This window comes from Micromonas pusilla, assembly GCF_000151265.4.
Source record: "Micromonas pusilla CCMP1545 genomic scaffold MICPUCscaffold_5, whole genome shotgun sequence".
Classification (NCBI taxonomy): Eukaryota; Viridiplantae; Chlorophyta; class Mamiellophyceae; order Mamiellales; family Mamiellaceae; genus Micromonas; species Micromonas pusilla.
In genome coordinates this window covers 605510-626033 of record NW_003315886.1, presented here as the reverse complement: position 1 = coordinate 626033, position 20524 = coordinate 605510, and the positions used below count along the sequence as shown (strand labels likewise).

General features: G+C 69.2%; 12 protein-coding genes across 12 annotated transcripts; 6 read left to right on the top strand and 6 right to left on the bottom strand.

Moving 5' to 3' along the window:
- Nucleotides 1-216: 216 nt before the first annotated feature.
- On the top strand, nucleotides 217-2649 carry MICPUCDRAFT_47291 (uncharacterized protein; the record flags this gene model as incomplete). The annotated part of the gene is made up of 3 exons (XM_003058793.1): nucleotides 217-228; nucleotides 254-1170; nucleotides 1326-2649. The coding sequence occupies 3 exons, from the start codon at nucleotides 217-219 to the stop codon at nucleotides 2647-2649; spliced, it is 2253 nt and encodes a 750-aa protein (XP_003058839.1).
- A 719-nt stretch (nucleotides 2650-3368) lies between these two features.
- On the bottom strand, nucleotides 3369-3689 carry MICPUCDRAFT_9143 (uncharacterized protein; the record flags this gene model as incomplete). Its single annotated transcript, XM_003058415.1, has 1 exon — nucleotides 3369-3689. A coding segment is annotated over one exon (321 nt), but the record flags the coding sequence as incomplete, so codon positions are not given.
- Nucleotides 3690-4072: 383 nt separating this feature from the next.
- On the top strand, nucleotides 4073-4609 carry MICPUCDRAFT_58013 (uncharacterized protein; the record flags this gene model as incomplete). The annotated part of the gene is made up of 1 exon (XM_003058792.1): nucleotides 4073-4609. The coding sequence occupies one exon, from the start codon at nucleotides 4073-4075 to the stop codon at nucleotides 4607-4609; it is 537 nt and encodes a 178-aa protein (XP_003058838.1).
- An 89-nt stretch (nucleotides 4610-4698) lies between these two features.
- MICPUCDRAFT_58012 (uncharacterized protein) lies at nucleotides 4699-5616 on the bottom strand (the record flags this gene model as incomplete). Its single annotated transcript, XM_003058414.1, has 1 exon — nucleotides 4699-5616. The coding sequence occupies one exon, from the start codon at nucleotides 5614-5616 to the stop codon at nucleotides 4699-4701; it is 918 nt and encodes a 305-aa protein (XP_003058460.1).
- Nucleotides 5617-5783: 167 nt separating this feature from the next.
- MICPUCDRAFT_44294 (uncharacterized protein) lies at nucleotides 5784-8363 on the bottom strand (the record flags this gene model as incomplete). Its single annotated transcript, XM_003058413.1, has 6 exons — nucleotides 5784-6904; nucleotides 7093-7414; nucleotides 7624-7689; nucleotides 7864-7944; nucleotides 8076-8165; nucleotides 8358-8363. 6 exons carry the CDS (start codon nucleotides 8361-8363, stop codon nucleotides 5784-5786), a joined length of 1686 nt encoding a protein of 561 aa, XP_003058459.1.
- Nucleotides 8364-9698: 1335 nt separating this feature from the next.
- MICPUCDRAFT_9106 (uncharacterized protein) lies at nucleotides 9699-10118 on the top strand (the record flags this gene model as incomplete). The annotated part of the gene is made up of 1 exon (XM_003058791.1): nucleotides 9699-10118. A coding segment is annotated over one exon (420 nt), but the record flags the coding sequence as incomplete, so codon positions are not given.
- Nucleotides 10119-10439: 321 nt separating this feature from the next.
- MICPUCDRAFT_33501 (uncharacterized protein) lies at nucleotides 10440-12225 on the top strand (the record flags this gene model as incomplete). Its single annotated transcript, XM_003058790.1, has 4 exons — nucleotides 10440-10490; nucleotides 10693-11475; nucleotides 11613-11837; nucleotides 11947-12225. 4 exons carry the CDS (start codon nucleotides 10440-10442, stop codon nucleotides 12223-12225), a joined length of 1338 nt encoding a protein of 445 aa, XP_003058836.1.
- Nucleotides 12226-12325: 100 nt separating this feature from the next.
- ODA-LC3 (flagellar outer dynein arm light chain 3) lies at nucleotides 12326-13357 on the bottom strand. Its single transcript, XM_003058412.1, has 2 exons — nucleotides 12980-13357; nucleotides 12326-12808 (listed from the first exon to the last, which is right to left on the bottom strand). Exons 1-2 carry the CDS (start codon nucleotides 13095-13097, stop codon nucleotides 12435-12437), a joined length of 492 nt encoding a protein of 163 aa, XP_003058458.1. The 5' UTR covers nucleotides 13098-13357; the 3' UTR covers nucleotides 12326-12434.
- A 200-nt stretch (nucleotides 13358-13557) lies between these two features.
- MICPUCDRAFT_58006 (uncharacterized protein) lies at nucleotides 13558-15675 on the bottom strand (the record flags this gene model as incomplete). Its single annotated transcript, XM_003058411.1, has 1 exon — nucleotides 13558-15675. One exon carries the CDS (start codon nucleotides 15673-15675, stop codon nucleotides 13558-13560), a length of 2118 nt encoding a protein of 705 aa, XP_003058457.1.
- A 186-nt stretch (nucleotides 15676-15861) lies between these two features.
- On the bottom strand, nucleotides 15862-17133 carry MICPUCDRAFT_58005 (uncharacterized protein; the record flags this gene model as incomplete). The annotated part of the gene is made up of 1 exon (XM_003058410.1): nucleotides 15862-17133. One exon carries the CDS (start codon nucleotides 17131-17133, stop codon nucleotides 15862-15864), a length of 1272 nt encoding a protein of 423 aa, XP_003058456.1.
- Nucleotides 17134-17196: 63 nt separating this feature from the next.
- Nucleotides 17197-19428, top strand: ALK1 (CALK protein kinase; the record flags this gene model as incomplete). Its single annotated transcript, XM_003058789.1, has 1 exon — nucleotides 17197-19428. One exon carries the CDS (start codon nucleotides 17197-17199, stop codon nucleotides 19426-19428), a length of 2232 nt encoding a protein of 743 aa, XP_003058835.1.
- Nucleotides 19429-19561: 133 nt separating this feature from the next.
- On the top strand, nucleotides 19562-20002 carry MICPUCDRAFT_58003 (uncharacterized protein; the record flags this gene model as incomplete). Its single annotated transcript, XM_003058788.1, has 1 exon — nucleotides 19562-20002. One exon carries the CDS (start codon nucleotides 19562-19564, stop codon nucleotides 20000-20002), a length of 441 nt encoding a protein of 146 aa, XP_003058834.1.
- Between the last annotated feature and the right edge of the window lie 522 nt (nucleotides 20003-20524).

The window sequence follows — 20524 nt, the reverse complement described above, 5'->3', positions numbered from 1 at the left end:
AGGAGTCTTGCTGACCGATCTCCCCCACCCCAACCCGCGCGCCCCCTCCCTCGCCCACTCGATCTCTCGCCCACAGAACCGCGTCGAGGCGAAGACGAACCGTCACGCGCACAATCGGTTCGAGAACTCCAACTACGACGGCGGCGCGGGGCACCGCGGCGTCTACCCGAACAAAGTAGCCGCGCCGCGCGCGCGGCGGTACCTCAACGACGCGAAATGCGACATCGGGTACGTCCCGTCGCCGCTGCTCAAGGACCAGCTGCGGCCGATATTCCAGCACTACGCGAGCGTCGGGACGAAGGATAACTACACGTACCTCTCGCGGACGCAGTTTTTGCGGTTCGCGCGAGACTGCGGGCTCGTCGTCGACGGCGACGATCGCGTCGCCGTCGACCTCGTCTTCGATCACGTCGTGAAGACCGCGGCGATCGGCGGCGGCGACGTCAAGGGAAGCCGCCTCTCGTTCCACGAGTTCCTCGGCGCGCTCGGCGCGCTCGCGCTCGCGATGTACGACGACGTCCTCGAGGTGGATCGAAAATGGAATCCGACATCGGGAAGCGGCGTCGCGTTCGGCGGCGGCGGCGCGGGCGTCCCGGGCGCGCCGACGACGACGACGGCGACGGTGCGCGTCGTCGGCGGGCGGCTCACCGCGGACGCGTCGCCGTCGCCGTCGCCCGGGCAATTCGCGCCGTCTCCCTTCGGCGACGACGACGGCGAATTCGACGGCGCTCGCACGGCCAACTACACCGACGAGGGCGGCGGTCGCGGCGGCGGCGACTCGCCGAGCGCGGCAGCCTCCCCGCCGTCGCCGTCGCCGTCGCGCGGCGCACCGTTCCCGACCGGGATGGAACTCGCCGCGCGCGGGGAGGCGTCGTTCCTCTCCCCATCCCGCGGCGCGCTGCGCGTGCGTCCGAGTTCGAAGATGACGTCCGACGCGTACTCGCGGTCGCTGTCGACGACGCGCTCCAAGGGCCGGCTCCGCGAGGGCGGCGCCACGCTGAGCGCGGGCGACGCCGTGCGGATTCTCGTCGACGAGTGCGTGCTGCCGTGCGCGGCGCGCGTCAGCGAGCCGAGCGAGGACGCGCACCGAGACGCGGTGCGATGCTCCGGGGTGCGTCACCTCCTGAGAGAGCACGAGAGAGAGCTGAAGCGGATGTTTCATCACTACAGGTGCGTTCTATACACTGGTTCCCATATGACCGCGTTCGCGTGGTGAACGCGGATCCTTAAGGACTTTTGCCGTCGTCTCTCTCCGCCCACCCCTCGCTTTCAACGCCCGCCCTCGACGCCTTTCAACTCCACCCCGCCTTTCAACTCCACCCCAGCGCCACCGAGCTCATCGTCGCGGAGAAGCCGCGGGGGACGGCGCGGCGGTTGCGCTGGAGCGACGTCGCGCGCGAGGACGGCGGCATGAGCAAGACGGAGTGGAAGCGCTTCCTCCTCGACTTCCGCGTGTTTCCGGATCTCGTGTCCGAGGTGCAGGCGATGCGGATCTTTCGGAAGGCGAACCACGGCGCGAGGAGAGACTCGGACGAGCGAGCGCTGTCGTACGACGAGTTCACCGAGTGCCTCGCGCGCGTCGCGCTGACGCACGGCGGGTACAAACCGAATCCGGGCGGCGACGGCGCGCTCGCGGAGCGCGCGCCGCCGCCGCCGCCGCAATTCGCGCGAGCGGCGACGATGATGCCGATGCATCAAGCGGTGAGGGCGGACGGGTCGCCGACGCGAGGCGAGCACCGGACGCTCGTCAGGGAGGCGTCCGGGACGTACCGCGACGCGTACGGCGAGCGCGTGAAAACGCCCGATCTCGAGGCGTTACGCGACGACCCGGACGCGAGAGCGGCACCGAAATTCGTCATCCGGCTGACCCCCGGGTTCTCCAAAGACGGCGCCGGCGCGCGCGCGCCGCTGTACAGAGAGAGGAGTTACATGTACAAGGAGAGCAGGACGCCGCACTCGAACGTCTCCCCTTCCTCCGCGCGGTACGACCGCGTCGTCGAGGAGCAGTACTGCCCCGTCGCGGGCTCGCCGGCGACGTACCACAGAGCCATGGTGGACAACCTCTCGCGGCGGGACGAGAAGATCGAAGCCGCGGAGCTTCGCAGGCGCGAGACGGTGCTCAGACAGCGCGCGCGCGTGCGAGAGATGACGAACCGGAGGAAAGAGAAACGGCTGGATCTCGAGGCGCACGTCGGGCGCCGATACGAAGAGATCGCGCCGCCGAGGTGGCAGCCGGAGTACGCGATGATCAGCGAGAACAACGGGACGGTGAAAAACCTGCCGAGATGGCGGCCGCCGACGACAGGAGTGACGCTCGCGAAGAAGTCCGGGTCGGCCCCCGAGGCGTCTTTCGAGTACGAGTATTCTCATCGCGCGAAGACGACGGCGACGGAGCTGCCAGACATCCACGACGGGTACACGCGCGGGAGCGCGAATAAGATGCCGAACGTGTTGACCGTGAAACGGCTCCCTCAAGGGCGTTTCATGCCTACGAACACCCTCGGCGGCGCGAAGACGGGGCTGTTCGGGCCGAGGGGCGCGACCGCGACGAGCGAGCGGACGACGGGGGAGGGGCTGCGAGACTATCGGATCTCGTTCGGGGAGACGACGTTTTCGCCCGGTCGAAGGCTCGTCGAGCCGACGTACTGATGACGATTTCGTTTCCGGTTTCGTTTTCGTTTTCGTTTTCGTATGCAATCAATGCGCATCGTGTTCTATCTACCTCACCTTCGCTAACTCGCGTCGCCGCTCGGCGCCCCGCCCGGGGAAAAAATACCTTCTCGCTACCTGCACGTCGCTCACGTCAGCGTGTGCTCCATCGCCGCCATGGACACGGCGACGTGCTCGCACATCATCCGCACGAGCTTCTCGTCCGTCTCGTCGAACGGCACCGGGCCTCGCGCGTGTCGCCTCCCGAACCGCCCGAACCGTTTCTTCTCCGACATTTTTTTCTCCGACGCCGAATCTGGTGGACTTTTGTTCACCATCTGCACGACGGCGACGACGTCCCCGCGCGCGCTCTTCACCGGACACGTCAGTATCGTCCGCGACGTGAACCCCGTGATCCCGTCTCGATCGATGCTCGCGTCGAAGTCCGGGTCCGCATACGCGTCCGCCACGTTCGACAGCAATCCGCCGCGCGCCACCGCGCCGACGATGCCGACGTCGAGCGGCCGCCGAACGACGACGTTTTCCGCGGCGTTCCCGACGGACGCCCTCGACCACATCTCCCCACTCGTCTCGTCCACGATCCACAGCGTCGCGGCGTCGCACGCGGCGATCTCGTGGCCCTTGTCCATGATCGCCTTGAAGATGGCGTCGTACTCCTTCTCCTCCTTCGCCTTCTCCGTCGCGCGCGCGTCGACGACGAGGAGGTTCACGAGGCCGAGCGAGCAACCGAGCACCACGCCGAAGACTTTCCCGAGCGTCGACGCGACGCGAACGCCGCGCGCGAGCTGCTGCGTCGGCGTCAGCGACGGCGCCGCGAGCCCGCACCGCAGCACGAACCCCTCGATCGTGCTTCCGAACAACACCCCGCTCGTGTCGCTGAAGATTTGCCCGAGCGCGGCCGCGGCGAGCGAGGACAGCCCGAGCGCGACGCCGAACGTCGAGTCGATGGCGTCGCCCGCGTGGATGAGCACGGTGTTGTCCACGAACCCGAACGCGACGAACGGCACGGCGCTGAAGAGGAAGACCTCGCGGAGTTGGCGGCGCGTGACGGGGGGCGACGCCGTCGGCGACGGCGACGGCGCGGCGCTCGACGCGAACCCGCGCGACGACGACGACGACGACGACGACGAACCCGACGAACCCGACGAAGCGCGTCGTGAAGACGAAGCGACGGGGGAGTCGAACGCGCGGCGCCGACCGCGTGACAGCGCGACGTCGAGGGAGAACGGCGGCGGCGGCGCGCGCTGGCGGGACGCGGCGGCGAGCAGCCGCGACCCCGCGCGGCGCCACATGACGATCGACGCGTGCCCGGCGCGGGACGCGCGGCGACGCGTCTGAGATCTTCGCCATTCATTTTCGAACTGCTCGCTCGCGGCTTTCGCCGTTGTTACGCGCCACAGCGATGGCGCGCTCCCCTCTCCTCTCCCTCCCCCTCGTCCTCGTCCTCCTCCTCGCCGCCGCGGCGACCGCGCGCGCGGACACCGAGTACCTCCGCGACGAGACCAGGCGCATCGACGACGCCGTCCCGGTGACGTGCGCCGCGTGCGCGTCCGCGGTCACGCACATCGAGCGCGCGCTGCGACGGATCGATCAGACGACGTTCTCCTCCGAGGGCGACGCGGAGGCGACGAACGCGCGAAACGCGGCGAGACGCCGCCGGTCGCTGACGCACGGCAGGAGCGAGACGAAGATACGCGACGCGCTCGGCGGCGCGTGCGCCTTCTTGCGCGCGTCGGAGGAGAGAGAGGACGAGGAGAAGCGCGCGGCGATGACGCGCGCGGGGTTCGACATCGCGGGCGCGTGCGAGACGATCGTGGAGACGCACGAGGAGGACATCGAGGAGCACGTGTTCGCGGACGGCGTGGACGGGCTGAAGGATCTCGTGTGCGTCAGGCTGACGCGCGCGTGCCCGCGGCTGTCGACGAGGGACGAGCTGTGATGAGACGCCGTCGGCCGGAGAGGACGACGCGAGGAGCGGCGCGCCTCATCACTATCGATCTAGAATAATATTACATCCATCACCTCTCGTCACCGCTTGGATATGCGGCTCCTAAACTTAAACCCGCCGCCGCCGCCGCCCTCCGCGCCGCTATCGCGCCTCACGAACGCGGGCCGGTCCCGCGGCAAATCCTGCGGGTGCGGCGTCCACGGGTCGCGCGCCTCCTCCTCTCCCCTCGCCGTCGGCGGCGGCTTCCTCGCCTCCGCCGGAGACAGCCCCGCCATCAACCGCGTGAGCTCGCGCGCGCTGACGACCGGCGGCGCGCGGCGCATGAGCACCGCGTCCTCGACAGGGTTTGCGTAGTACGCCCTCCTCGCGCCGACGCGCGCGAACCCCAGGGCGGCGTACAGCGCGAGCGCGGCGTCGTTGGACGCGCGGACTTCGAGGAAAGCCTCGCCCGTCGGGTTGAGGTCGAGCGCCGCGCGCACGAGCGCGGTGGCGACGCCGCGGCGGCGACGCGACGGCGCGGTCGCGACCTCGAGGATCTGCGTCTCGCCCGCGACGGACCACGCGACGGCGAGGCCGGCGAAGGAAGAAGAAGACGACGACGACGACGACGACGACGCGCGCGGGACGTCGGCGTCGTCGGCGAGATCGTCGTCCTCCTCCGGCGCCGACGCGACGAGGACGCGCGCGACGGCGTTCTCGAGCTCGTCCTCGATCTGCGACGCGGTCCACGACACGCCGGAGAGCGCCGCGGTCGCGACGAGCGCGTCGAGGTCGTCGCGCGTCGCCGCGCGGACGACCCACGCGACGACAGCCTCCTCCTTCTCCGCGGGCGCGGCGGCGGACGAGTTGACGGCGTCCTCCTCCTCGGCGTCGTCGGCGGCGGTGGCGATCGCGCGAACGACGCCGCGACGCCGCGCGCGACGGCCGACCGCCGCCGCGCGCGAGGGCCGCCGCGCGCGCGTCCGCGCGGACGTCGACGCGAGCGCCGCGGTCGACATCGCGCGGCGACGCGCGCCCGGGAGTGCGCGCGACGACGCGAAGGGGGTCGGAACATAAAACGTCGTCCGAGAACTCGCTTCGCTCTCTCACAAATCTCACAGTCTACGTCGTCGCCCCTCGCGCCCCCGCCGCCAAGAATCAACCCCCCGTCCAGTCCGCCGCTCCATCAGCGTCGCATCCCGCGTCCGCGTCCGCGTCCGCGTCCTCTTCCGCCGCGCCCGCCCCGCCCTCCCGGCGCGTGAATCGGTTGCCCGTCCGCTCCCTCGCTCCGCGGGTTCTTAACCGTCTCGTCGATGGATAACACCAGACATGTCGCCTCGCACGCGGCGGAGATGGCGTTGATCTTCACGAGCGCGGGCTCCCATATGAACGCCTCGTACGTGTCCATGATGCCGCCGTCGTTGACGTTCAACCCGTAGTTGGCGCCCGAGGGGTCGCCGGACGCGTGCTTCTGCCGCAGTTTGTTCAACACGTCCGTCGCGTCGAAGCCGGAGTTGTCGCACAGCTGGCGCGGGATCACCTCCAGGGCTTTCGCGAACGCGTTGATGAAGAGCTGCCCCTTGCCCGCGACCGTGCGCGCGTAATCGCGGAGATGACGGGAGAGCTCCATGTCGATCGCGCCGCCGCCGGGAACGATCGCGGCGTTCTTAACCGCCCTGCGGACGATCTCGATGGCGTCGTTGAGCGACCGCGCCGCCTCTTCGATGAACTGCTCCGCGCCGCCTCGCAGCACCATCGTGCACGTCTTCGACGCGGGGCAGCCGCGGAAGAGGTTGAAACGCTCGTTCCCAACCTGTTTCTCCTCGAACACCGCGCACGAGCCGAGCTGTTCGTCGTTCAAGTCGTTCACCGTCGTCTGTACCTTGGCCCCGGTGGCTTTGGTGACGCGCACGAGATCCTCCTCCTGAAGCCTCCCGGCGCAGAACACGCCGCGGTCGGCGAAGTACTGCGTCGCGAGGTCGCCGATAGCGAGCCGGGAGAGGATGATCTTCGCCCCGGACGCGACGCACTTTTCGAGCTTGTCGTAGATGATGTTCCACTCCGCGTCGACGATCTCTTGGTACTTGGACGGGTCCGAGAGCCGCACCTCGGCGTTGTCGCGCTCCGACTTGAGCTCGAGCTCGAGGTTCAGCGCGAGCACCTTCGGGTTCTCGAAGTACTTCGGCTGCTGCTCGAACCCGGCGTACGAGAACGCCTTCTTGAACGCGACGCCGTCGACGAGGAACGAGTCGCGCATGGACCCGCCCATCACCTTCTTCACGCCGATCATCCTCGGGTCGAGCAAATCTGGGTCGGGGTCGTTCGATCGTTCAAAGCGACGTCGGGGTGGCGTTCAAAGGCGTCAGAAGCGGAGTTGAAAGGCGTCGAGGCGTGTCGGGATTGAAAGCGAGGGACCATGGGCGGAGAGAAACGCCGGGAGAAGAGAAAGTCCTTAAGGAATGAACTTCACAACACGAACGCGGTCGTATGGGGACCAGTGTACAGAAATATGAACGCGCCTTGGTCCAGCGTGTTCACCGCGTCGACGCACATCTGCGCGAAGAACTCCTTCTCGCCGCCCACGAGCTTAGACGACAGCGTCGTCATCGCGCACTTCTTGAGCAGCTCGGACTTCTCCTCCGGCGACGCGCCCTCGATGGAGACGCTGATCTCTCGCACTTTATCCACCGCCATGCGCGCGGCGGCGCGGAACCACTTGATGATGTTTTGCGGGTGCACGCCGTCCTCGACGAACGGCTTCGCCTCGCGGAGGAACTCTCCGGCGAGGATGACGACCGTGGTCGTGCCGTCGCCCACCTGCGATCGCGGGGGGAGAGAGCGTGAGAAGCGAGGACGGGAGGAGGACCGTTCTGATCTCCGATCGTCGGACGAATTGAATGAATGGTTGTTATTCGGTCGGAGGCTCGGTTTTTTTTTTGAAGGACGGGCGGAGCGGAGCGGACGACGATCGCTCGCGCGCGATCGCGGGGGATCGACCGATCGATCGCGGGAGGCGACGCGCGCACCTCCGAGTCTTGCGATTTCGCGATGTCCACGAGGCTCTTCGCCGCGGGGTGGACGATGTCGAGAAGCTGCGGCGTGGGAGGGGGAGGAGGATGGGGACGGGAGCGTCGGTCGATCGGAGGAAAAAGCGCGCGCGGCGAGGCGCGACGCGGCCGCCGGCGGCAGCGAAGCGTGGGAAATACGAAAAACGTCTGTTGGCGCGTCGACGCGCGCGCGCGCGAGATCGGCGCTTCGCGACGCACCTTCATGATCGTCGCGCCGTCGTTGGAGATCGTCGTCACGCCCTTATCGTCGTGCACGAGCTTATCGAGACCGCGCGGGCCCTGCGGATCGCGAGAGAGAGACGTCAGAGGGACGATCGCGGCGGACGGGGGAAGACATTTAAGATGGCGCGCGATCTCGCAGAGGGGGGGGGCGGGGGTGGACGCGCCAGCGTCGTGCGGATGGAGTCCACGACCGCCATGCACGCGTTGATGTTCGAGATGAGCTGCCCTTTCCCCTGGGACGTGTCCGTGCCCTCGCGGAGGAGCACGATTTGAGGTTGCTGCGGGGGGAGGAGGAGGAAGCGCGCGGGGGGTCAGCGCGATGATGAACGCGAAAGAAGAAGAAGAGAGATCTTCGTCCATCGACTCGCGAACAGTCGGCCGCCGCGAGCGCGATCGCTCGACCGATCGATCGACCGACCGATCGATCGCGGGCGCGCGGGAGGGAAGGACGCGAAAGAGGGCGAACGCACGATCATCCGCCCGTCGGGCATCTGCATCATGGGGCCCGCCATGTCGCGTGCGTTGTGCGCGCGAAGACTCTGCCGCGAGCGCTCCTCGCGGTTTTCGAAAGTTGTTTTGTTGACCGCGCGAGTGACCGACCGCACGTGCGTCAGAGGCCTCGTCCGTCAGAGCGTGTCGACAACACCCCGCGCCCGGCCCCTCTTCGGACGGTCGCTTCCTCGCTCGCGCGCCGTCGCGGCGGAATCGTCGTCGTCGCCACCGCGAGAAGGACGTTGAGGACGCGGCGTCGTCGCGCGCGTTCGGTGCGGACGCGAGACCGCGCGGGATCCGCGACGCGCGTTCGTTTTATCGAGGGCGCTCGGGGGTTGTCGTCGTCCCTCGGAATAAAAGATCGCAGAGGCGTCGTGGCATCGCGTCGGAGTCGGACGCGACCGCGCGGACGCCATGTCGACGGTGGAAATGCGGTTTCGGATGGTGGAGGGCGTCGACATCGGTGCGCGCGCGCTTCCCCCCGCGCCGATCGCGCGACCGAGCGATCCATCGCCCGCGCCGCTCGCTCGCTCGCTCGCGCGACGACGACGACGTCGACGTCCTCGCGTCTCGCGAACGCGAACGTCGCGCGCATTCGCGCGTCGTCGTCGCGCTCCTATTCTCCACCCCGCGCGTTTGCGCCTCGCCGCCGCCGCCGCCCCTCTCTTCTTTCCTTCGCGCGCGCGTCGCTAAACGCCCCCCCGCGCCCAACCCACCCCGCCCTCCGATCGTCGCCGCGCGCAGGACCGCTGACGCTGTCGACGTCCACGACGGTGAGCACGGTGAAAAATCTCGTCGAACCCGCGGTGCGTTCGCTCGTCGCGGCCCGGCGCGGGGAGGACTGCGCGGCGGCACGCGCCTCGAGATTCGGGCGAGCGCACGCCCGGCCACACTTTCCACGTGGCGTGGAACTGCGTCGTCGCTCGCTCGCCTCGGAGAAACCCTCATTCATATCCATGTGGAGCGCCGCCGCACGCACGGCGACCGCGTCGGTCTCGACCGGCGCGGCGACGCTCTCGCGGCGACGCCTTCACGGCGGTCGCGATGTCCGCGCGCGCGCGGTGACCCGCGGTCGCCGCCGCGGCCGCGACGCGCGCGGCGTCGCGCCGCGCGCGGCGGCGTCCGCCGACGAGAAGGATTCATCAGACTGCTGCGGCGACGACCCGGGCCACGAGGACGACTCGAAGGAGCCCTCCAAGGCGATGGGCGGGTACGCGGACACCGCGGGCGCGCTCGTGGACGCCGCCGGCGACGTCGTCTGCCCGATCGACGAGTCCGCCTTCGGCGCCCCGCCGTGGGATCCCGCGAACGGCGACGACCCGATATCGAACGAGACGCTGCTGAAGATCGTCCTCTCGCAGGTCCCGGACCGGGAAGTCAACGAGCTCGTGTGGGAGGCGCTCGGGTACGTGAAGAGCATCGAGCTCGACATGGAGACGCTCGAGGGCGAGGAGGTGTGGTCGCCAGACAACGTCTTCCCGAAGTGGAAGGCGGCGTACCCGGAGCCGCCCGATGTCATCGGCGTGCGGAGGAAGTACTGGCAGGAGATCGACGCGCCCGTCAAAGCCGCGTGCGCGGCGCTCACGAGGTCCGTCGCGGAGGAGCACAAGGCGGGGATCAAGACGACGCTGCGGCACTACGGGTGGAAGGGGTTTCGCATGGACGGGTTGACGCCGAACATGACGCGACGCGCGCAGGTGGCGAACTGGCTGCTGTACTACCGACGCGAGCTGCGGGGCGTGTCCATCGAGGAGTTAAAGCGGCGAAGGGAGGAGCGGAGGAAACGCGAGGAGGCGGAGAACAAGACCGCGGCGCCGACGGGGACGACGAAGCAAGGCGTCGTGTGAGCGCGAGCGGAGTGCGTCGCGCGTACGCGTAGTTAGAACTACAAGCGGGGATGTCGTTCGCGTGAAGTATCTATTGTATATCTCTCCGCTCGGAGCAGAGTGGATAATCAAAAGTGCCGCGTCGAGACTTCTCGACGCGACGTCGCGTCGAGCCTCGTCGCGTCGTCACAAATTCGGCGCGCCGGGTCGAGTCTGACGCTCGGGGACGACGCGATGGCGGCATCGCGCACGGAGCCTTTCGGCGAGGGCGTTCCTTTCGGCGACGTGCGTCCCGTCTCGCGCCCGCGTTCGCATCGCGCGTCTCTCCCCCTCTCTCGCGCGCGCGTCCGCGATCGTCGCTTCCGAGACGACGCGCCTCCTCTCTCCGTTCGCCCTGGCTAGCTAGGGTAACAACGCGTCTCCCTTCGCGTCGCCCTGACCCCGCTTCGTCCATCCCTGGTGGCGTCCGCGTCTCCGTCCTCCGCAGCCGTCGTGGTACGGCAAGTTCAACTCGCCGTACTACACGAAGAGCCACGTCGAGTTCCGCGCGAGAGTCCGCGCGTTCGTCGAGCGCGAGATCTTCCCGAACGTGCACGAGTGGGACGAGAAGAAATCCCTCCCGCTGGAGCTGTACCGCAAGACCTACGAGGCCGGGATCCTCCCCGGCGTCGTCGGCGCGCCGTGGGCGGGCGGCATGGGGAACGATCTGAGCGTGCCCGCCCCGGAGCGCTTCGACTACTTCCACGAGCTCATCATCTTGGACGAGTTCGGACGGTGCGGCTCGGGCGGCGTCCTGTGGGGCCTCCTAGAGGGCGTCCACATCGGCCTGCCCCCGGTGTTGAACTTCGGCAGCGAAGCCCTGAGACGCCGCGTCGGTCTGAACGTTCTGAGAGGCGAGAAGACGATATGTTTGTGCATCACGGAGCCGTGGGCGGGGAGCGACGTCGCGAACATTCGATGCGTCGCGAAGAGATCCGCGGACGGGACCAAGTACGTCGTCAGCGGGGAGAAGAAGTGGATCACGAACGGGATCTGGGCGGACTACTTCACCGTCGCCGTGCGAACCGGCGGGCCGGGGATGGGCGGGATATCGCTGTTAGTCGTCGAGAAGACGATGAAGGGCGTGGAGACGAAGCGGATGGACTGCATGGGCGTGTGGGCGAGCGGGACGACGTTCGTGACCTTTGACGACGTCGAGGTTCCGGCGGAGAATTTGATCGGCGAGGAAAACCAGGCGCGTTCTATCTTACACTGGTCCTCATACGACCGCGTCGGCGCGGTGAACGCCGATCCTTAAGGACTTTGCCCGGCGCATCTCTCCGCCCAGGGTCCCTCGCCTTCAATCCCCGCCCTCGACGCCTTTCAACGCCAACTGACGCCTTTCAACTCCACCCCGACGAAAACCAGGGGTTCAAATACGTGATGCACAACTTCAACCACGAGCGGTGGGGGTTCGTCGTCCAAGCGAACCGCTTCGCGCGCGTGTGCTACGAGGAAGCGTTCAAGTACGCGCACCGCCGTCGGACGTTCGGCAAGAAGCTCATCGAGCACCCGGTGATTCGCGCCAAGCTCGCGGACATGGCTCGGCAGATCGACGCGACGCACGCGATGATGGAAACCATCACGTACCAGGTGCGTTCTATACAAACGTACTGTATTTCACCCATCGTCCGGTTTCAACACTTGATCGCGTCTCCTTTCAACTGACCGATGAACTATTTTTGTATGGAATGGCCCTCAGATGTGCACGATGACGCGGGAGGAGTCCGCGAAGGCTCTCGCGGGGGTCACCGCGCTCGCGAAAGTCCAGGCCACGAAGGTTTTCGAGTACTGCGCGAGAGAGGCGGCGCAGATATTCGGCGGCGCGTCGTACACGCGCGGCGGCGTCGGCGAGAAGGTGGAGCGACTCTACCGCGACGTCCGCGCGTACGCCATCCCGGGCGGGTCCGAGGAGATCATGATGGACCTCGGGATCAGGCAGGCGATGAAGGAGTGGGAGTCCGCGCAGGCGAGGCTGTGATTAATTGCGGTGAACGATCCGATCCGATCCGATCCGAACCGCCGCGCGGGGGAGGGGAACGCGCGCGTCGGTCGCGTCGCGCGCGCGCGCGATGTTGTTTGATCGATCGATCGACGGATCTATCCTTCGACGGATTCGTTCTGTCGCTGACATCTCGTCATCTCACCTTCGCCCGCGCGCGTCGCGTCGTCCCCGCCGTCCCGATCAGATCACTTCCCCGCCGCGGCGTTGAGCTCGTCTTGAAGCCGCTGCGCCTCCGCGGCTTTCTCTTCCTTCCGTTTGATCAACATCGGGTTCTCTTCCAAATCATCCGCGTCCGGGGCGTTGGGCGTGTGCGCTTGGACGTGCTTCTCGATCGCGGGCATGTTCGCCCCTTCCACGACCGCTTTTTTCGCGCCGTTTCGGTAGAAGATGAAGTGCGGCATCGACCGCCCGCGGTACTCCTCCAAGAGCTCGTGCGACTCCGCTTTGCAGTGGAGGACCACCATGCAATCCTGCGTGTAGTCCTTCTCCAGCTTGAGTCGCTTCAGCAGCGGGATCACGCTGTTGCATCTCCCCGCCCACTCCGCGTACACCTCGATCACTGCGGCGCGCGAAAGACGGGGTGGGGTGGGGTGAGAACGAAGGCGATGGACGCGTCAGCGCGGGGTCGGACTACGGCGGGCGATCGAGCGTGGCGTGGACGGATCGATCGATCGATCATCGCGAGACGACGACGAATTCGCATTCTTCGGCCGACGGGCGGAGGACGCGCCCTTGAGCCCTCGCTCGCACAGCAGGTCCTTCAGGAGCTGCTGCCCTTCCTCCCCGTCGCTGACGTTGATGCTCATCGTCAGCTCGTTGTAGCAGTCGTCCGCCACGGCGGCGGCCATCGCGCGCGAGCGGGACCGTTCGCCGAGAAAGCGGAGGCGGAGGAGGAGGAGTCCTTAAGGATCGGCGTTCACCACGCGAACGGGGTCGTATGGGAAGCAGTCTTGCTCCGCGCGCGACGACGGATGATGATATGAACGTCGCGTCGCCTCGCGCGGACGGTCTGGTCCGCGCGTCGCGCGCGATGAGCGGTCTACGCGCGCGCGCCGGCTCGGCTCGACTCGCCTGCGAGTGCTGAGCGACGCGAGTGCGAACCACCGCGCGTCGTGCCGCTCGAAGTGACGACCGCGGCGGGCGGGCCTCGCGGAACCGGATTGGAGAGCCTGCTTTAGGAACCAGATTCAGAAACCGCCGTTTGACGCGAGCGCGACCTGACCGGTAGCCCTAGAACCGGGCTCTGACGATTGCTGTTTTTCGCCCATCTACTCGCTACTTCGACTACCGCGCGGCGTCCGTCCCTCTCTACGCGCTCGCGCCCGCGGCGCCTGCCCTCGCCTCGCCGCTCGTCTCACCCTCATCCTCCTCCTCGTCCATCTGCGACAGGAGAAAGTCCACCCACTGGTCCGTGATGATCTTCCCCCCCGGCGTCTGACGCTTGACGTCCTCGGGCGTCAACGCGTCCGCGGCTCTGACGGGCATCGACGCCACCGCGGCGGCCACCCCCAACGCGCCGCCGAGCAGCCTCCCGGGCGCGCGCGCGATGCCGCCGACGAGCCCGCCGCCGCGTCTGCGCCGCAGCGCTGGGCCTAAGACGGTCTTCTGCTCCGGCGTCAGGCTCAGCATCGACGCCATGAGGAGCAACACCTCCGGGGACTGGTCCCTCTCGAAGTACGTCGCGAGGAGCTTGCTCACGATGCGCTTGTCGATGAGCTCGTCTTTGGTCTCCGACATCAGGTGCCGCGCGTTCTCGAGAGACGCCGCGAGCGCCTGCCGCGCTTTCGACGCGTCGCCGATCGCGCGCTGCGCCGCGAGCTTGGCGTCCGCCTCTCGCCGCTCGGAGACGCCGAGCGCCGCCGCCGCCGCCGCCGCCTTCTCCTCCGCCGTGACCGCCGCGCGGTTCGCGGCGGCGAGCTCCGCGGCGAGCGCGCGGTTCTTCTCGCGAAGCGCCGCCGCCTCCGCGACGCGTCGCTCGCTCGCGTCGACCTCGTTGTTGAAGCACTCGAGCGCGAGCTGAAGGTTCGCGCACTCGGCGTCCTTCGCGCTCATCGCCTCGCGCATGACGAGAATTTCCCTCTCCGCGGCTTTAAGCGCGACGTCTTTACTCCCAATCTCGGCTCGGTGCTGGTCCTCCACCGCCGCGACGTGCTCCTCGACCGCGTCCGCTTTCGTGTCGTCCTCTTCTTCCATGTCCAGCAGATGCCGGCGGAGGCGGACGAGCTCTATTTCTTTCTTCTCGTTCTCCGTCGCCGCCGCGGAGAGCGCGGCGCGGAGCTCCGTCGCGCTCGCCTCCGCCGCCGCGAGCGACGCCGACGCGGCGCGGTACCGCCGCTCTGTCTCCTGGGACGTCTCGACCCGCGCCGCGAGCGCGGTCTCGACCTCGTCGAGGCGGCGCCGCGTCGCTTCGAGCGCCACCGCGTCGTCGTTCGGCGCCGCCGGTCGCGGTCGGTTCTCCTCTTCCGCCGCAGCCGCCGCCGCCGCCGCCGCGGTCGCGCTGCTCGCCGCCCTCGCCTCCGCGTCCGCCCTCGCCTCCTCCGCGACGCGCACGAGCTCCTCGAGCTCGCGCGTCCTCTCCTCCGCCTCCGCCGCGCGTTTCTCCGCGTCGTTCGCGGCGTCGTCCGCGTCCGACGCTGTTTGAAGCACCTCGTTCCGCGCTCGTCGCAGAGCGTCAATCTCCGCGTACGCCTCGTTCAGCTCGTCCTTGTACGTCGCGACGTCGTTGTCCCCGCTCTCCGCGGCGGCTTCTAGCATCGCGACCGCCTTGAGCTGCTCTCTCTCTACGGCCGCGGCGACGGCCGCGGCGACGGCGGCGGCGACGGCGGCGTCTCGTTCCGTCGCCGCGTTCGCGTTCGCGACGGCGTCGGCGACGGCGTCGGCGTCGGCGTCGGGACCGGCGCGTGAGGACGCGGGCTCGACGACGGGCGCCGCGCGCTGCTGCTGCTGCTGCTGCTGCTGCGGCGGCGGCGGCGGCTGACGCGCGGGAGGCGGCGGCCGCGCCGCCGGCGGAGGCGGAGGCGGCGCGACGGACGCGACGACCGCGACCGGAGGAGGTGGCGCGGGCGCCGCGGGTGCCGAGCGCGCGATCTCGATCTCCGCGCGTTCGACGCTCGCGCGGTCCTTCTCCGCGGCGAGCCTCGCCCTCAGCGCGGCGAGCGCGCCGCCCGGGGCCGCGCCGCCGTCGTCCTCGCCGTCGTCCTCGCCGTCCTCGTCCTCGATCGCGACGTCCCCGGTGAGCTCGCCGTCGGAGATCGCGTCGTCTTCGTCTTCGCTCCACGCGTCGTCGTCGTCGTCGTCGCCGCGGTACTCTTTGAAGTCCGCGGCGGCGACCTTCGCGTCGTCGATGATCTCCCCGACAGCCTGGCCGACCGCGTGCTTCACCTTCGCGGCCTCCGCCTTCGCCCTCGCCGCGATGGCCTGAAGCATCGCGACGGCGACGACGCGCGACGGCCGGGCGCGGGCGCGAACGAAGTCTGACGAAGGAATCAATCGTTCGTCGGCTTCGAGAACAACGGCAAGTACGCCCGCTCGACCGAAACGGAAGCGCCCACCGGACGCCGCGCGCGAAGTGTACCGTCTATTCACCACATCCCTCGCTACGCGCGCTACTGACTACCCTCGCGCGAGATCCTCCCCGCGCAGCACGACGCGCGGCGCGGTCGCCCCCGCGCCCCCGGCGGCGCCCCCGCCGCCGTCCCCGACGACGACGGGCGCCGCGAATGAAAACGTCGCGCCGGCTTTCGGGACGACGACGACGACGTCTCTCGACGTCACGAGCTGCAGCGTCTTCGCAGTGTCCCTCACGACGACGCCGACGATACCCGCGAGCGATGGCCGCGCGCACGCGTCCACGCGAACCTCCGCGCCGCGCAACTCCGCGGCTTTGAGCCTCGCGAGCGCGCCGCGCGAGACGCCCGCGGCGGCGGCGGCGGCGGCGGCGGCATTTTTTTGGTCGCCGTCGCGGCCGCGGCCGAGGCCCTTCCCGCCGGCGCCGCCTTCGAGCAACCCGGTCGCGTACTTCACCCACAGCTCCTTCAACGGCGCGTACATCGACGCCTTGCGCTTGTCCGCGGGTATGGACGTCAACCCCGCGCGTTTCTTCTGCGTCGAGCTCAGCGCTCTCCGGCGACCGGCGGCGGCGGCGGCGCCGTCGCCGCGCGTTCTCTTCGCCTTCGCGACGTCCTCCGCGCTGAACGCCCCGGTCGCGCTGTCTAACAGCAGGACCTTGTCCTTCGTCTTCGACGCGATCACCGCCTCCGCGTCCGCGCCGGACTTGGGGTTCGTGGAGACGAGATCGCGCAGGTGCTGCCAGACGAACGCGCGCCGCGCTTCTTCGCCTCTGATGACGTCGTCGTCGTTCCCTCCTACTCCGTCCCCCTCCATCGCCGCCGTCGACGCGGCGTCGCGGCGCAACGACGCCGGCGTCGAAAGCGCGTGCGCGGAGGCCATGACGCCATCGCTCGCGCGCGCGCCTAACCGCGCGTACCACGCGTCGTCCGGGTCGTTCCTCGCGTCGTCGCCGTCGCCGTCGCCGTCGCGGCGACCTCGGAACCCGCCGACGAGGCCACCGTCTCGGTTCCCTCCCGCGTCGTCCCGGGCGCGTCGTCCTCCCCCGCGGCCGCGGCCGCCTGGCGGTCCGCGCGCCGCGGAAGAAGCCCTCTCGCCGTGGAAGCCGCGCGCGCCGGGGGCGTGCGGCCCGCGGCCGCGGCCGCCCGCGGGATGCGGACGATGCGGTCGCGCGTTCGGATGTTGTTGTCGCCCCGGCCGCGTCGACGCGGTCGACGCGCCCGCGACGCCGCCGCGCGCGGCGCCCTTGAACCTCGACTCTAGCGCATCTAAACGTCGCTTCTTCGTCGACTTCCCCGAGCCGTCCTCGGGCGGCATCGGCGCGACGTAGACTGACGCCGCGACGCCCCGCCGAGCGTCGAACGACGGCGCGGCGGAGTGATGGACGATCCTGGAGCGCTTTTTCGCGGAAAAGCGTCGACGTGGTCACACCGAAGCGCCCCGCGGGGGCTGTCACGAGCGGCGCCGCATCGCGACAGGAAACACGACGACTTCGCGCGCGCGGACGTCTCGGCGGTAGAGGACGCGCGGCGACGCCATGGTGCGTCTCGTGGACGCCCCGCCCGCCCGCGCGCCCCCCCCCGTCCCCCCGCCCCGGCGGGGCGGATTCCGTCGCCTCGCTCGCGCTCCGACACGTCGCCGCCGAAATACCTAACAACGTCCCCGCCCCCCCTAACAACGTCCTCCGTCCATCATCAGGCGGACGTCTCCAGCGCGCTTCACGCGCTGAAACTCAACGACGCCGCGTCGCTCGCCGCGTCGACGCGCGCGGAGAAGCACAGCGGCGTCGACGCGGCGGCGGACTCCCCGACGCGAATCAGCGCGGTGGACCACGACCCATCGCTCGCGAGCCGCCCGTCCACGCCGGGGAGCGGCGGGACGTCCCCGCAGTCGTCGTCCGCCGCGAAGTCCCCCTCCGCGCGCGACCGCGACCGCGAGCTCGCGCGCGACGACGACGACGACGACGTCGTCGTCGACGCCGCCGCGAGCTCGCCGTCGACGTCGACGCCGCCGCCGTCGAACGCGTGGTCGCTGCGCGACTTTCGGATCTTCGAACGCGTCGGGTCGTCGCGGCTCTCCGTGGTGCACCGCGCGCAGCACGCGTCGACGGGGATGGAGCTCGCGCTGAAGTGCTACCTGCGGAGTAAGCTCGACGCGTTCACGCTGAATCAAATACGACGCGAGATTGAGGTCCACGCGTCCGTGAGCGACCCGAGCATATGCGCCTTCTACGGCTCGTTCGAGGACGACCGCGGGAACGTCTACCTGCTGCACGAGTTCGCGCGACGCGGCGACGTCTTCAGCTTGTTCGGCGCCGCGGGCGGGACGCTCTCGGAGGAACGCACGTGCAGGGAGATCATTCGTCCGGTCACGCGCGCGGTCGCGTACTTGCATCAGCGCGGGATCGCGCACAGGGACATCAAGCCGGAGAACTTGCTCGCGGGGGAGGCGGGCGCCGGGTGCAAGCTGACCGATTTCGGCTTCGCGGTGGATTACACGAAGAATCGATTGGTCACGCGGCTGGGGACCACCGATTACATGGCTCCCGAGATTGTGTTGTGCGATAAAGCGCGCAGGGACGAACTCCGCGCGCTCGGCGTGAGCGGGTACGGCCCGGAAGTGGACATCTGGGCGATCGGCGTGCTCGCGTACGAGTGCCTCACCGGGAAGGCGCCGTTCGAGGGCGCGTCCACGCGAGAGACGTACGACAACATTCTGCGCGGGCGCGTGGAGATCCCGCGGTGGGTGAGCTCGGAGGCGGAGGACTTCATCTTGGGGTGCCTTCGGAAGGACCCGAAGACGCGGTTTACCGCGAGGCTGGCGCACGAGCACGAGTGGGTGGTGTCGCACTGCGGGGGACCCTGGGGGACGCGAGGCGCGGGCGCGGACCGACCGAGCCCGAGCAGCGGCGGCGACGCCGACGCGGAGTCGGAGACGACGACGGATCCCGATCGCGAACGCGACCGCTCCGCCGTCGACGACGCGGGGGAGGCGGCGAAAGCGCCGGACCCGCCGACGCCGAAGGGAACGGCGTGGGAAGGGTCGCCGCGCGTGTTCGGGCGACGACCGCGGGAGGTGGAGGGCGTGGAGGGCGCGTCGATGATGACGTTTCCGTCGTCCGCCGGGTACAGAAGCGCGTCGACGCCGCAAGGCCGCGGTCTCTTCGGCGCCGCCGCCGCCCTCGCCCCGGGAGTCGTCGCGACGACGACGACGACGACGAAGACGACGACGACGACGACGGTGACGAAGACGCCGCCGAGAGAGAAGACGATCGAGGAGACGTCCCCGTCCCCGTCCCCGTCCCCGTCCCCGTCCCCGTCCCCGGCCCCGGCCCCGGAGACGGGAGGAGACGTTCCCCCCGCGATGGAAGCGGAGACGCGGCGACGGAGTCTCGACGACCCCGCGGCGGCGCGTCGGTCGTCGTCTTTCAACAACGTGATGCAGGCGGCGCGGCGCGGGATCGGCCGCGTGCGGGAGTTCATCTACAGCGGGCAGTCGCAGTCCGAGAGCGGGTTCGCGAGCGGGGTGTCGACGCAGGAGGGGACGGCGGACGAGGAGGGCGACGTCGCGAAGGAGAGCGGAGGGGGCGACGACGGCGCGAAGGACTACTAGACGAAACTTTCTGTTATCGAACGATTCTTTCGCGCTCTTCAGTTCGCGAGGCTCGTCCTCGGACGCGCCGAGGGAAGGGAGCGCCCGCGCTCGCGCCGCGCGGACGCCCCCAACACCCGCGCGCGCTCCCACCATGACGTTCAAGATCCGCCCCCGCGTCGCGCTCGCGTCCCTCGTCGCCGCCGCCGCCGCCGCCGCCGCGCTCCTCGCCGTCCCCGGAGCCGCCGCGGAGTGCGCGCCCTTTTGCGCGCAGGTCGAGCCCGACGCCCGCGCGGAAGTAACGCGCTGCGACGCGTGCGGCGACGACCCCGCCGCCGCGTTCGACGAAACGCGCGCGGCGTGCGAGGAGGATGGCGAGGTGTGCTGCGAGGACTGGTGCCGCTGGGTCCCGTCCGCGACGCGACCGGTCGTCGCGCTGTGCGAAGGCTGCGAGGAGGAGGACTTCCCACGAGGCGTTGGGTGCGCGTCGTGGTGCGGGTTCGTCCCGGAGGCGGTGCACGGCGTCGTGCCGCCGTGCGCGCGCTGCGGCGGCGGCGACGACGACGACGACGACGACGACGGTGCCCTGAAGTAGTGACGCGACGCGAAGGACGAAGAAGAAGAAGAAGAAGAAGAAGAAGACGCGACGACGACGAGTGCGAGACGTTCCGAGAACGAACAGAACTACGGCGACCCCGCCCTACCAAAACTCCTCCTTACGCGACGACGACGCCCCCGAGCCTTCTCGCGAACTTCTCCGGGTCGTCGATGCGCACGCGCAACCACCCGTCGTCGTCGTCGTCGTCATCGCCGCCGTCGCCGTGCGCGGACGGAGGCACGACGCCGTGCACCGCCTCCGGGGCGAACCCGCTCCACGACGCGCACCTCACGCCTCGTGGGAGGTCCTCCTCGTCGCAGCCGTCGCACCGCGCGAAGGCCGGTTGCGTCTTTTTGGTATACCTAAAATCCCCGACGATCGGACACCTCAAGCTCTCCGCCGCGTGCCTCCTGAGCTGATGCGTGCGGCCCGTCTCCGGGGCGAAGTCCATCAACGTCACGCGCCCGTGCCTCGAGCACGGCGCGACGCGGTCGACGCGCCACCGCGTGACGCACGGCT

What these genes read in the sequence shown, in the direction of transcription:
- ODA-LC3 (XM_003058412.1), bottom strand. Translation starts at nt 13,097, where the DNA reads ATGGCCGCCGCCGTGGCGGACGACTGCTACAACGAGCTGACGATGAGC. An exon ending in GTGCGAGCGAGGGCTCAAGG is followed by an intron (nt 12,809 to 12,979) that starts GCGCGTCCTCCG and finishes CGCGCGCCGCAG; the next exon opens with TGATCGAGGTGTACGCGGAG.